General features: G+C 39.0%; 2 protein-coding genes across 2 annotated transcripts in view; one reads left to right on the forward strand and one right to left on the reverse strand.

The window, feature by feature from the left end:
• Positions 1 to 6,669, forward strand: part of il12bb (interleukin 12B, b) — a 20,273-nt gene extending 13,604 nt beyond the window's left edge. The window contains exons 3-12 of the mRNA XM_008298971.1: positions 1,431 to 1,434; positions 3,203 to 3,294; positions 3,871 to 3,964; positions 4,090 to 4,191; positions 4,328 to 4,510; positions 5,228 to 5,333; positions 5,501 to 5,670; positions 5,861 to 6,024; positions 6,123 to 6,241; positions 6,347 to 6,669. Of these exons, the coding sequence (XP_008297193.1) occupies positions 3,871 to 3,964; positions 4,090 to 4,191; positions 4,328 to 4,510; positions 5,228 to 5,333; positions 5,501 to 5,670; positions 5,861 to 6,024; positions 6,123 to 6,241; positions 6,347 to 6,374 (966 nt within the window). The 5' untranslated portion in view covers positions 1,431 to 1,434; positions 3,203 to 3,294 and the 3' untranslated portion in view covers positions 6,375 to 6,669. The remainder of the gene's footprint in view (positions 1 to 1,430; positions 1,435 to 3,202; positions 3,295 to 3,870; positions 3,965 to 4,089; positions 4,192 to 4,327; positions 4,511 to 5,227; positions 5,334 to 5,500; positions 5,671 to 5,860; positions 6,025 to 6,122; positions 6,242 to 6,346) is intronic.
• Positions 6,670 to 6,779: 110 nt separating this feature from the next.
• Positions 6,780 to 13,772, reverse strand: ublcp1 (ubiquitin-like domain containing CTD phosphatase 1). The gene is made up of 11 exons (XM_008298972.1): positions 13,686 to 13,772; positions 13,071 to 13,352; positions 12,564 to 12,655; positions 11,721 to 11,806; positions 11,483 to 11,598; positions 10,766 to 10,864; positions 10,243 to 10,280; positions 9,940 to 10,038; positions 9,261 to 9,377; positions 9,042 to 9,169; positions 6,780 to 8,540 (listed from the first exon to the last, which is right to left on the reverse strand). Exons 2-11 carry the CDS (start codon positions 13,222 to 13,224, stop codon positions 8,513 to 8,515), a joined length of 957 nt encoding a protein of 318 aa, XP_008297194.1. The 5' UTR covers positions 13,225 to 13,352; positions 13,686 to 13,772; the 3' UTR covers positions 6,780 to 8,512.
• Between the last annotated feature and the right edge of the window lie 961 nt (positions 13,773 to 14,733).

Consider the following 14,733-nt stretch of genomic DNA (forward strand, 5'->3'; position numbering starts at 1 on the left):
GTAAGTTACTGTTTAAATAGTAAAAATACTATGTATGTATCAGTCTAGTTCAGTACACACAACCTCAGTCATGCTGACTTGAAAGTTGTTCGAGAAGATCATCGACTCACTCCACAAGGAGAAAAGGCCACAGAAGGGCACTGCTGAAAAGACTGGCTGTTGGCAGAGTACTATATCAAAGCATACTGGTGTAAAGTTGACTGGAACAGAAAAGTTTGGTAGGAAAAGGTGCACAATAAACAGGGATGAACACAGCCTTGAGAGGACTGTCAAGAAAAGTCAATTCAAGGACTTAGGAGAGCTTCAGAAGGACACAGGCTGGTGTCAGTGCATCAAGAGCCACCAGAAGGAGCTTCAGCTGTTGCATTCCTAATATCAAACCACACCTGAAACACTCTGTTTTGTCAAGTCCAAAGCCAACGCAGCATCTACCAGGAGATTTTACAGCTGCTGACAAGCTTTATGAAGGTTAGCGCCTGCCCACAGAGCAAAGACTCCGACTAAATGGTTTGCTGACTGTGATACTACTGTGCTTGATTGGCCAGCCAACTCACTTGAACTCAACCCTCCAGAACACCATACTGAGTGCTGTCAAGACGAAGATGAGAAACATGCGACCCAAAAATTCTGGTCAGTTGAATGCTGCTATCAAAGCAAGCTGGGCCTCAGTAATACCTGATTACTTTCATGCCACACCGCATTGATGCAGTAATTTGTGGTAAAGGAGCCCCAACCAAGTAGTGAGTGTATAAATGAACATACTACATATGTGATTGATATCTCTTAACTGAAACATTCTGACCCATTTTAGGACATAATTACCTTTCCTCTCTTCCCTCGATGTGTCTAAAGTAATTCCCTCCTCCCCGCATATTGCAAAATCACACTTTTCATAATATGTGTGCTATTTTGAGCTGTGTGTTATGATAGTGTCATTATGATTAACACTTCTCCGTATAGTGGGCAAACCACAGTCGAGAGAGAAACACATTGCCTCGAACTTTCATTTTGTGGCTACATGAATATGTAAAGAAATACTAGTCATTGAGGGAAAATTTATCTTTTCACTTTCTTGTCAAGGGCCCGTGGCGGGATCGACTCCACTCTGATGTGGTATGAAGCCATAGCAGGCAGCCAGATAGCACAGCTTACGATAAAGACTAGATTTAGTGGAAACGTCTCGCCTGGCTTTGTCCAAAAGTGTTGAAAGTATGCACATCACCTCCTCTAAAGTTCACTAAATAACACACATATTGTTTAATTCGCATGTTAACATAGCATGTTGTGGTTTTATTGGGCGTTTAGTATTTGCACTTGTGCTGGAGTTCTGGATTCCTGGCATTATCAGACGATTGAGTCACTGAGTGGCAAAGAAATACTTCAGCTTTAAGCATACAGGTAGTTCACTTCTTGTACACCATTGAATTCAGTCCAGTGCTAATCTAATCACTTCCCAGTTCCAGTGTCATAATTAGAGTCCGGTACATTAGTGCTATCAATCTCAGAAAACTAATGAGCTGATAAATCCATGATAAGTCAGTATTAATTATTAATATCTGATTTCGAGGCTGAGTTCCATCGCTGGCAATTACCCAATATCGGCTTCATTTTCCTGTGATTTCCCCCTTTCGTCATTTCAACTTCCTTATCTTAAATCTAGTCATTCCAGACGGTCGGAACATGAAAAGTTCTGTGAAAAAAACACGATGATGCAAATAGGTCAGGAGAGAAGGAGCTGCTGTAAGTGTTGTGTCTGAGGTAAGTAGTGCCAGCTGGTATTCCCAGCTACAGAGCAAATAAAGAAACGTCATTCAGCCATTGATGGGACAAGGAAGGAATCTAAACCTGCCTGCCGGGTAACAATTTACCTGTAAATAACTCACGTAACAAAACCACTTGAGCACAGAGGAGGAAGTAGGAGAGTTAATGACCTGCTTGAATCATATTAAGTGTGAAATGTCCAAACATGCATGAAGTACAGGTAGAGGGGAAGAGGATCATGTATAAGGTCAGTGTGGTATTGAATCTACCACATGAGAAGCAGAAACAGAAGAGTGGCATTTGATGGGAAATGCCTTTCGACATTACACATGATCGAGGTTAGGATGTAAAGAGGTTTTGCTTGTGTGGGTAGATGTGCAACTCATCCCAAACAAGAGAAAAGCTGTTTGACATTCTACAATTATTAAGGGTGTGTTGAAAGTTTTCTGTTTTGTAAAATGTAGTTTCTGGACAAAAGTGTCGTATCGAAGTGGGCACAAAGAAGCAATGAAATCGTGCTTTCGTTCTGAGTACCATAGCCTTGAAAATAGAATTCTATACAAAGGTCGTTTGCTTTAAAACCCCAGAGCACCTACAATAGTCATCTGTTACCTTTCTTTTTTTTTTTTTTTTACAGGCAGAGCGCTCCACTGTGCTTATAGGAAACGTTGTGCAGGTTTTCATTACCCACAGAACCACACTGGCATAATTAAATGTTAGTGGCTGTAAAATTGGAAACTCCTCCATAAATCATCACAGCGTGCTATTTAGTTTTTTTCTTCTTCTTACATGGTCAAAAGCCTGAATGTTCATCAAACACATTCAGTAGCCCCTTTAGATTTAGTTTCATTTATTTCATCCTGCTCACCATTCTTCTCACCATCACTGTTGTTCCAGAGAACTCTCATGACTATTTTCCAGGGTACCTGCTCAGCTCTCAGTGATACAGAACCATGTACCATCCCACATTGTCATGTGCAGACACTTTTCAGTTCCTGTTCCCAGAGGTTTCTCGGTCGTGTTTTCCTCACTTCCCCCCACGGTGGTCAGTGCGGCTGCACGATTATGCACCCAATTTCACGTAGAATATAGTATGATGAAAAATTCTTCCTTTGTTCTTAACATTTGTCATCGTCCTCATGACTGAGGAAAAACAAGTTGACCAAAAGATGGCCATGGGTCAAGAGGAACATTGTGTGTTGATGAAGAAATACCATTCAGTTTCCCTGCTTTGTAATGACTTCGGTGTTTCCAACTGCAGAACCAGCTCTTAATCTTATGTCATCAGCCCTGACATTCTCAGGTAATATTTCACGCACGCACTCTTCTTTGTTCAAACAGACACACACACACACATACAGCAGGCAGTTCCACTTCACATTGGGGGTTTTCACCTTCTGCTTCTGTCTGCATAAATACAGCAGCAGCATGCAGAGTTCAGACACACAAACTGATTGCACACAGCCCTCTTATTGGTCTGTTATCAGGTCAGCTTTCAGTGAGGAAAACTCTGAATCAAGTCTGGTGGTCAAGGTAAGATCTCCTGTACTTAATCTCATTGTCTTTTTTTTTATCTCTCTGGCTATTCAGCATGTTATTTGTATGTATTTCTCATATATCAGGGTTGCATTTCATCGGAGTAAACTGATAAAAAAAAAAAAAAGGATTTTGATAGAAAACAATCCAATAAATCTGGATAAAAGCTACAAGTACTGATAATGATCTGCCAAACATCTTTCAATATGAATACATTTTCTTGCAGCATCGTCAGATCTTCTTTTACTTGTGTATTGAAATTATTTAAAGCCACTGTAGAGGTGCTGGTATGCTTCACTTTATGGTTCTCAAAGGGGGTCACAAGATTCTTAAAAAGAGAAACGTGTTGTGAGGTGAAATTACTGGCAAACTTTACTTCTTTAGCATCTTTTACTTTTAAAAAAATGGAGCTGCTCACAATTTGGGACCATATGCAGCCTTTAAACATATCGCAACAAGACATTGAATATTTTCAAGGTTTAAGCAAATACACCTTCTTCTTTTTTGCCTCAACTGTATTGCTATTTTGGTTTCTGTCCTTGCAATGAATTAACGTTTCATCATTTCTCACAGATGCGTGCATTTTTTCTCATGCTTCTGTGTGCTGTGGTGTGCAGCGTCAGCTCTGACAGCCACCAAGTAGTCACTGAGACTCTGATGGATAATGGTTGGTACCTTATTCTCATCATCTACTAAATATTCTTTCACTGTTTATTTTATTACTTCATCTCACATACGTAACAATCACTGACTGAAACCAATTTATGTTCTTCTTGTCTGTGGTGTAACCAGTTTTGGTTTTGAGGGTGCCTCATGGCCGGAGAGCCGTGGCTCATGTTTCTCTGAGCTGTGGAGAAGCTTATCAAAACCAGCCTGTGTTTTGGAAGAAAAATGGTAAAACTGCTGACACAAGTACTTTTTATACCTGTGCCACTATCATGACGTACAATATAACATAACAGCAAATGTTCTCAATGATTTTGTGCCATTTTGAATCACTGACTTTACTGCAACACTGTCCTTGTTTCAGGTGTGGACATGAATCCACCTCTGCAGGGGAACCAGGTCATGGTTCCTGTGGAAGAGACAAAAGGAGGAAACTACACCTGTCACCTCGGTCCAGATGGAGATTACCTCAACCACACTGTGATCCTGGTCCAGCTAAATCCAGATAACAGGAGTGTCATACTGGAGAAAAAATCAGCTGAAGAAGGTACGAAAGAGTCACAGGGAGAGAAGTGAGATGAGAGGAAAGGAGGATGAAATAATTCTCAAAACGGCAAACAGATAGATTTAAGATCTGGACCTGGCGAGAAGCTTTCACTGGAGAAGATGTGGAATAGATACAAGTGAATAGCTGAGATAAGAACGATGGTGAAACGGGGATGTAAGATGGTAAAAATGACAGGCTTTGATTCAAAAACAGGCAAAAGAAATTGGATAATAGGATCACAGCAGGTAGAGTGATGGTGTAAAAGGAAGTGAAGGGAAAGAAGGAAAAACAAGATAAGTGTACAAGATGTACTAAAGGAGAGAAAGAAGAGAACATGTTACCACAATAATATAATTGCTGTAGCATAAACAAACAATACAAAGGTTGGCTTTATGTTACATGCATCATCACATTGTTAGTGCCAGTAATTCTCAAAAAAAGATTAAACCTGATGCTTGTAGGATTTTCTTTCTTAGGTCAAAGCTTTTGCTGTTTTATTTTACAGAGGCAAAGGTCTCTCTAAAAGTTGTTTTCATAGGTGCCACAAGACATATTTCTGTGGCTGGTATCAAGCCAGAAATCTTTTTAATTTACCTCGTTAAAGGCAATTAATCTTACAATGATTTGTTTCCATTTAGATAGCGGGACCTTCAAATCAAAGTGCTCTGAGACACAAAAGATAGATAGCTAACCCAGTTTTTTTTCCTGTTCCTCCAGGTTACATCCACTGCTCTGCTCCAAACTATAAAGGCTCCTTTCACTGTACCTGGACAAGAACAGAGTTCAGAGCCGGTGCAGCTGTGCTCCTTGTAAAGGCACAACGGTGAGGACAAAAATAAAAATCACACTCATTTCAATCAGGAGTAACTGCTGTGTTATTTGATATCTAATTCTCCTTGGAGCAGCCATGTTGAAAACACGAGGTGACATTTTATTATACTGGTACCTCTTCTAGATTGCATTTTACCAAATTTTTTGTCTTAAATCCAGGTACATGGAAAGCATTCCTTGTGAGCTGAATGCTGATGGATCAGGGATTCACTGCCAGGATGCCAGTTGCCCGTACAAAGAGGAACAACACCCCATCTCCCTCGCTGTTTACATCCACAGCTCCGCTCTTCTGGAGGCCTACACAAAGTCTTTCTACCTGAGAGAGATCGGTAACCTAGACACTGGACAATTACTTTTCTAGCAGTCTTCTACTACTTTTTGACCCAACTGTGATGCAAACACTTGAGGTTATTTGAGGTTATATGGCAATATTTTCATCTGTCTGCGGCCTTGTAACCTCATCCTCACTGTCTGTTTTCTTTTCTTGCTCACCTTTCTCCACTTCATTCCTCCATCCAGTGAGGCCAGCAAAACTCCCCAACCTGCAACTCAGCAATGATGGGAGGATGTTCAGCTGGGACTACCCTGACTCCTGGGAGAAGCCCTGCACCTACTTTGGCCTACACTTCCAGGTCAAGATGGTCCACAATGGACAGTCTTGCCACGATGACACATACATAATGGTATATTAAGCATATCATATTCAAATACATTTGCATACTTCCAGTTTAGCCACATTTCTTAGTCTTTAATGTGTCATCTCTTCTTATCTTTTGTGCAGCACAACACCACTGATCAAACCAAGTACGAGATCAATGTCAAAACCAGACGGTATGTTTTCTGTGTGCGAGCTCAGGACAAACACACCAGCGGGCCATGGAGCCACTGGAGCCAGTGTGTGTAAGTATATATTTATACATGAGTTTATTATTGAAGATACTAATTTTACGACAGCTTATAATTTTTTCGTACATAACACCACATTGTAACTGATCTTGTCTCCAGAGTGAACAAAGACAGCGTGAGATGTTAATCTGTCTGTGGACTGTGGCCATGAAGGAAGAAAAGAAGGATGGACAACGATATATTTTTAAATTCCTATTATTTTTTTGATTTTTAATTTCCAACATTTTTACATGTACAGTATTTATTCATCATTCATGTAAGTTGTCTCGATGAAACTAGAGTATATTGTTAAAACAAATATTTGTCATATGATTTAAATCAGTTACTATTTCTCCCATGCCCTTATTTATTACTATTTTTGCAGAATTATTTCTAAAATCTTTTTGTTTTTTTTACATTCATAATAAATTCATGAACATCAACTTACTGCACTTTTTGGTATTTAATCCATGGCATCTCATCTGTATTTCTAATGTGGTGGTAATTTATTATAGCGAAATCTACTGAAGGAAAAATGAACAATCCAGACAAGATTGGTACAAAAAAGGTTTATTGTCATATTTACAGTCAAGATGTCTGGACTGTGATAAGGGGAACACAACAAAGGCAGAACTCAAGAAAAATTCCTCTAGAAATAAAACGGAACTAAATTTCTAAAACAGCTGTAGACCTGACAAAGTCTGAAAAATCACATCCCTGATGTTCACAAGAGCTTCAGGTACTACTTGCTTATAAGGTGGAGCACCTCCTAAAATTCCCACTCTTTCATCCATAACTTAAAACAAATGTTGACAAAAAGTTCTGAGATATTTCAAAAGCTACTGGCATGTGAAAAAAACATACAATACATGTTTTGTATGGTCTGTTTCTGGCCTTCCCATCATCATCCCTCATCCTCACTCTGTTCAGTAACATCTGGGTTTAACAAAGGCGTTCAAAAGAAGTTCTAAAGAGAATACAGAATAAATGACTTCTGCATTAAAAAAAAAAAAAACGGAACTGATCCACGTTTGAGTGTCGGCGTTCAGTGATGCAGCAGATTTGGCATGTAACAATTACATGCACAGAAAAACACAAATATACACAGACATCTATCCGCCTGTGGAAATGTCCCCACCTATGAGTGTACAGTGTGTAAATGTAACACAACATCCAACTGACCAACCTGTGTGCAATGGCCTCTGCATACAAGTAAAAACGAGATTTTTTTTTTACCCCCCAATCAAAACATGCACTACAGACAATTGCTTTGAAGAAAGTATTTTAGCCTGAATCACTCAAGATCAACAGCCTTCAATCTCACAGTAGCTTCAAGGATTATTGCATATTATTGCATGTCAAACTGTGAAGGTTTCAGGCTTCTTTTCGACGCTCAAGGACGCAGATTTATCTTTGATTTTGATTCTCCGATTCCAACATTTCACTTTTATTCTTCAATTTAAACAAAGTTGACTTTCCAAATACGCCGCAAAAATCTTTTTTTTTTTTTTTTTAAATCGTGGATGTATCCTTGCTTCTTGAAAACACTTTCAGATTACTTGCTGTTGAACTTGCTCTTACTTATTCTTTGCTGTTGAATGCCTTTTGGCTGATCAGTGTTCAATCTGTCTCTTCAGAATACACAATATGTAACACTTCAGTTGCCTACGGACCTTAACCATGCATGGTGAAATAATATTTGTATCTGTTTTTACTTGCTTGGTATAGCAGAGAGAATGGTCAGTCACAGGAGAGTATGCCTTGTTTTTTGTGACAAGCAACCTCACACTACTATTATGTGAAAATGCTGTCGCCCATCTGGAAGACCAAGCAGGTGCAAAAGATCTCAAACACTTCCAGGCAACTGTGGAATTCATCATGTATGTTTAACACCTGACTGAACACCGTAAGTTGGTGGTTGAGCTGGAGTTTGTCTCCTCAAAATCAGTGTGGCTTCAGGCTTGGTATATTTTACAATCTATGCTGCAGACTGGTAGTCACTGCCAGTGTTATTGTAGCAAATGCAAATCATATTTTGAAAAGAAAAAAGAAAAAGTTCCAGACTAGGGAGAGGCAGAGAACATGCAAATATATAAACTGGGAAGCCCATCTCAGTCCTGCACCTCTGACTGTTGGCAGCTGCAGAGTTAGTGTCGGATTTAATTGTAAGGTTCGGGATCAAGGACTTGTAATAGCCAAGTGTGTGTGCGTGTGTTCTGTGTGTGAGAACTGGATGATGGGATGGTTGCATCCAGCCCAAGTCTTTGATGAGGATACAGCTCCTCCTCAGTGGTGCTGCCTCTTAGAAAGGTACCTACACAAACAAACACATGCACACATGTTGAGTGCATCCTGCAGAAATATTCTAGTGAATTTATCCATATTTGAAATGTGCATAGTATGTAAAAACATTTAGGTAATACGTTGCAAAAAGTGTATTGTTTTCCTTATTTTGTTGTATAGACAAATCATGAAGAATTAACTCTGCTGTTTCAAAATTCAGACTGCTTTAATGTTCTGCATATAAACCTCTGTGTTAAATGTTCTTTCACATAAAGAAAGATGCAGGTTTTATTTCTGTTGTTCTGGAAAACCTGGCCATGGTAACACCAAATCTACAGGAAGGAAAAGGGACCTTGCATGTTTAGCACAGTTCACACCACTATAAAAATAATTATAAGAGCTCATTCACTTTCAGAGTGCAGATCAGATGAGTTACATGTTTCTGAATGGTTTTTGGTTTATTATGTGAACATTTAATATCTCAGTACCAATATGCAAAATGTCCTTATTACTGTTAAGCATATTTGCCTACCTCTCCCAATGTTTATGGTTGAGCCCGCTGAAGTCTTCAAGCTTGGCAATTTCTTTGAGGTATTGAGCCAGTTTATACAGCTCCCTATCCTTCTCCCTGTTGAGATGGGCCTTCATGAAGGGCCGGATCTATGCACATTCACACAACAGAATGTGAGGAAAATTATGACGTGGAGGAAGAAAAGTAGGTCAAAATAAGGTGACGTGGGCAGCGACCTACCTTTAGTCCATTCTGCGGGTTCATGAGGAAGTTTCGTCCAATGTCGTCAAACATAATGGTGTTTTTCCTGTTGTAAAATTCTCCGTACTTCCCCCAAATCACACCCAAGGGCTTCACCTGGAAATGTGTATGCCATCAAACGCACTAAACCAGTGCCTCTCACAAAGCAACAAACCTCAGCCAAAAACACCATCAAGGGAAAGCTATTCCTGCATATGCACATGTGCGTGTCTGTTTCTGAAATTGATCTGTCACCACAAACACTTAAAAACACAGTGTCGCCCCACATGCAGTCACACCTGAAACTTTGGTGATAGCATGCAAGATATATATATATATATATATATATATATCTTAGACAGGGCACAGCTCTGAGCACTGACAGAGTTATTTAGCGTGATGCATGTGCGACACTTTATATTGTTGATACAAGTCCAGTTTTAGGGACAAGGTGATATTCTCTCATATGTTGTCTAAAGCCACAGTAAAAAGGTAATTAACTATTTACCACAGATAAAGGTGCAATCTATCATTCAAAGTTAAACAAAAGGTACAAATATTAAAATATATCACATGAGACAAACCCTAATTCCAAATCTAAATACTGAAAGATGTTCACATCAGTAATATGTGTGACCAAAGCAGTGGAACGGATCTTCAGCTGTGTGTGTGCACTCACCTCCACAACCCCTCTCTTAGGGGTGTGTACAGTGATCATGGCGGCACTGTCCAACATGAACGTAATCTTGTAGTTTGGATTGTCTGTCACTCCCAGCTCCTACACAGACACACACACACACACAGCAGTGTTATCATCTGATCCCATCTATACACAAATACTGTAACTTACTGTAAGTTGATGAACACTGCCACCTTTTGGCAAAAAATGTATAGTATCTTAGCAGAAAACTGCTCCATCGAAAGTAGATGAAAATTACACCTTTAAAAGAAAAAAAAAAAAACACACAAGTGGAATACTTGCTTTCATTTTGGCATCGATCCACTTCATACTTGTAGCAGCTAAAGAGAGAAAGCACACATATCAGTTAAGATTGCAGTAATAAATGTAAGAATCATGATGCTGAATTGAAGAATAAAGACCCAAACTCTGTACATTTCCCTCTCGCTGTGTATTCCTTCTCTTTCCCGATATGAATCACAGGCTTTTCATTTAATCAGAAACCCAGCACAAGTGACCTCTGAGCTACAGGGCACAGAAATCTCCAACTCCCCAAACAGAAACTAATTTTTCAAGATTTGACACCATTTTAAAATATGTGAACTCTAATTTTAGACACACAGCTACCAGACCTCTGAACAGTAGTTCAGCATCTGAAGCACCAGTGCCTTTTGCTCTGGTCCTTACAGCGAGCCAGATGCTTATTAGATAATTAACCAGTCACATCTGTACAAAACTGTATCTGGGACCAGGTATGAAAAGCCTGTCCTCTAACTTGTGTCAGGAAGCAAATGAACCACTGATAGAGTGAGGAGAAGATACATACACCAGATCACAATGTCATAGTCTTCATAGGCGGATGTCAGAAACTCGTGAAGGTATGGTCTCATCAGCTCCTGACCCGTTTCTGCACACGACTTGTGATCTGAACACACACAGGACCAAAGCACAGTGTCTAAGGTTAAACAAGTAACTGATACACTGACAAACAGTGATGGATTTTCATTTTAACTGCCCTTAATCTGAAAAAAAAAGCACGATGTCTACATGCTAGCCGAAAATATATACGTCATCTGGAAAAAAAGAGTCTGCACATATGATGGATCACACAGTATTCATGTAGTTTTACTTTTACAGTACACAACATTACATGTTAGTTTAAAACTGGATTGCAACTGTTCACATGTGCACATGTACATTCACAGACTGATATAAAAACTGCATTTTGCTTATTTTGTAAAGGTGGTCAAAAGAGTGCACACAGTAATATTGCATTTTATTATTACGTTTATTAGACAAAGTGGTAACTAAATAAATGTTCTTGGGAGCATTAACAGAAAAGGGAAAACACAGATTTCATATCAGTCTGTAAATGTACCTATGCACATGTGAAAAAAAATACTATTAAGATGCAGTTTTAAACTAAGATATGATGTTGTGTCCTGTAAAAGTCAAACTACAGCAAATATATTATAACCCATCCAGTCAGAGGTGTCCCAGTCTGATTCTGAAAGAGACAAATGTTGGTATCACATTAACTTACCAAACAGTGTGTAGTCCACATCCAGTACCAGGAGCCTTTTGCCTTCTCTGGGAGGATTCAGTTCCTCCACCTTATAGTCTTTCACTCTGCGGGCTATTTTGGCCAGGTTCTCCTCTCTGAAGACACAGAACAACAATTGTTTCTCAAACATACACATACACAAAGCTGCATTTCCCGACACCCTTTCTGAAAATCTTCCTTCTTTCTAAATTGCCAGAGACACATAAAAATATCTCACCTGTTCTCCACTTCAATGACTTCCTCCTCGATGTCAAAATCATTGACAACGTCGTCATTTTCTGGTGGAGGGGCTAAAACCTCCTCCTTCACAAAAAAACACATGCACAAGTATTTCAGTCAAGACAAAAGTTATGAAATAATATGACTCAGGATCTCAGACAACAAACTATCCAAGTGGCTTGTTTACAACAGGTGAGCCCACAAAAATCATGACACTGCAAGTTCATTATGAGCATATCACTCTAGTGCTAGCCGCTCTGCACTGGCTACCTGTTCAGGTTAGCACAGACTTTATGATGGTGCTGCTAATGCATAAAATTGTAAATGGAACTGCCCCATCGTATCTGTCAAATTTGTTGAAAACATATGTTCCCACTCGTGTTTTGCATTGGCAGGGGACTGGGCCTCTGAGTGTCCCAAAGGTCCGTAGAAAGACGGTTGGGGAACGGGCTTTTTCTTTCCATGCATCAACATTGTGGAACAGTCTACCTGTTGAAATTAGGCAGGCATCTTCCATTGATGTATTTAAAACAAAGCTGAAGACCCACTTGTTTAATGCTACATATGAGTCTTAAATTGCTTGTTTTACTGATGTCCTTTTTATTGTTTCAGTATGTTTGCATATGTTTGTGAATTTCTGATGTTTTTATTGTCATGTTGTTGTGATCTCTATGTACAGCACTTTGACTGAAAGCATGCTCACTTGGGTTCCTCTTTCAGTAACTATCATGCATGGTAAACCTGAAAATTGTGCAGTCACTCAGGCACATGGCTAGTTAACCGAGTCCCAACTAGATATCTTTCTAGATATCTCTTTTTTTTCCCCCATCTTCACACCTACCAGGCTTTCCTCTCTGGTGCCCATCATCATGATCTTGGTGTTAGGCTTCAGCTTCAAAGAGCCCAGCTTCACCTCATCCTCTGCAGGTTTACCTGGAATCAGGAATGGGGGCGGGGGGAGGGGGAAAAAAAGGAGAAGAGGGAGATCCATTTAGCTAAAACACCTGCACAATCCTACAACATTAAGTAATTTATAGACTACATAGCCTGCAGACACAGAAAAAAAGACACTCGAGCTGGTAACAGTGAAATTGACATATTTGTACATATAAAACATTCAGTGATTATGAATGTGGATTAGCATTGCCAAGGCTTGGGGAAATGTAGCAGTGAATTAAGTTTACTACATTCTAGAGTGTTTATTAAACATAGTGAACAGTAATAGAAAGGTACAACAGAGGGAAAAAAAAGTCCTGGTATCTTGTTGACTTGGATTGAATATCATATGAGGTAATTTACACTAGTTTGTCCAGGAATAACACACTTGTGATCAGTGGCGCCCTCTCACCTTTGACCTTGAGTCCCAGTAGTTTCTGTCTCTCTGGCAGCACCCCAGTCAAGGTCTTAATGGACTGTTTCAGGTCCATCACTGTGTCCTCCTCAGACAGAGAACTGATGGAGTACTCCTGACCTCCCCACTTTATGATCACTGACACCGACATGGCTCACACAGGCTCGTCACTCACACACACAAACACAGGGCTGCGGCTGAAGCTAGGTATGCACGCTCATAGACAAGTGCACACACCTTTAAGCAAGTATTTCCAGCAACAGTGACAAACATGCACACCTTGCAGAGAGGAGGGAATAGGCAAAGTAAGAGGAGAGATGTCAGGATGCCACACTGTAACTGGCTGTAGCTGGAGGCAAAACACAGAAAGTAGCTAACGATGAAACACAGAGAGCAAAACGTAACATCTTTATTGTTAAGCGTGTGCTGTTTTGGCTGGATATTTCAAGACACAACAGCCAAATGTCACCGAATCAAAGCAGACACTTTGACTGTGTTGATATTTTTAGCACGAGATTGCTAACGCTGACTAGCAGCAATGTAAACACGCCGGGTAACCAGCCGACTAGCAAAACATTAGCTGACTGAACGCCGCGGCTCGGGTACACTTACCTGGTAGAAGCAGCTAACATGCAATGTTGGGTAAACACTGTCAAATTTCGTCGAAAAGTTGAATGAATGAATTAAGTTTGCCGTTCAGTTTCATTCATCGAGCGGCGCACACTCCGCTCTTCCTGGCGTCCCGATTCTTTACGGTAGTGACGTAGAGACAAAAAGCGTTGTTACCATAGAGACCGTTACCACTGTTTGATGGACGTTTTCACTTACGTTTCTCTTAAATGGCATCTTGCAAAGAAAAAAAAAGGAAAAGAAAGAACAAAAAGCACGATTGCTTTTACTTACTTTACGTTTGTGTCATTTTTAAAGAAACGACGAGAAAAAAAGAAAAGAAAAGAAGAAAAAAAAAAAACACTGGTTCCCTACACTGTTCGAAAAACAATAATTTTAAGCAATTTTCCAAAATAAAAATTTTATTATACAATTGTTTTCCCCCCAATTACACGAAAAAAATCAATAAGCTATGAATTTATATGTACAATAATGTAAACATTTTTTGTATTTTTTAATTGTAATTATAATAATAAATATTTGTTTACTAACTTCTTTTCAATGGTAAATTCATTTATTATATAGTGGATATAGTTTTTTATTTTTATGGAAATTACATGTAATAATAAACTTGATATGACGTAAAATAAACTGCATATTACTGCACTTTTAAATAGAATTTCTAGTTTGACAAAATATTTCAACAATTTTCTGCTGTATTAAACCTAATTATTTCTATTATAACATTATTTTATAAGGTTTATGTCTCATTTTATTGTTTCTACTTGCGAATATCCTCCCTGAAACATTAAAAAAGCCAAAACATTACACACATACAAATATACGTTATGTAAAATTGGGGCGAGAAACTATGTTTTAAATATGGAAAGTTACTGTTTTACTGTTTTATAGTCGTTTTTGACACTCCAGGTGATGAAATACTTTCTTCTTCTTTTTTTTTTATTTTTATTTTTTACATTTTAAAAATGTATTTACAGTGGATTTTAAAACTACTTTAAAGTTAGCATAAATTGTTTAAATGTTTTCACTT

This window comes from Stegastes partitus, unplaced genomic scaffold (genome assembly GCF_000690725.1).
Source record: "Stegastes partitus isolate 25-593 unplaced genomic scaffold, Stegastes_partitus-1.0.2 Scaffold1365, whole genome shotgun sequence".
NCBI classification, from domain to species: Eukaryota; Metazoa; Chordata; class Actinopteri; family Pomacentridae; genus Stegastes; species Stegastes partitus.

Bases quoted from the DNA above. Each gene is read 5' to 3' on its own strand.
- ublcp1 (XM_008298972.1), bottom strand. From the start codon at position 13,224: ATGTCGGTGTCAGTGATCATAAAGTGGGGAGGTCAGGAGTACTCCATC. The intron at 12,656-13,070 runs GTGAGAGGGCGC...TCCTGATTCCAG, and splicing joins ACTGGGACTCAAGGTCAAAG to GTAAACCTGCAGAGGATGAG. The intron at 9,378-9,939 runs GTGAGTGCACAC...ACACATTTCCAG, and splicing joins CTAAGAGAGGGGTTGTGGAG to GTGAAGCCCTTGGGTGTGAT.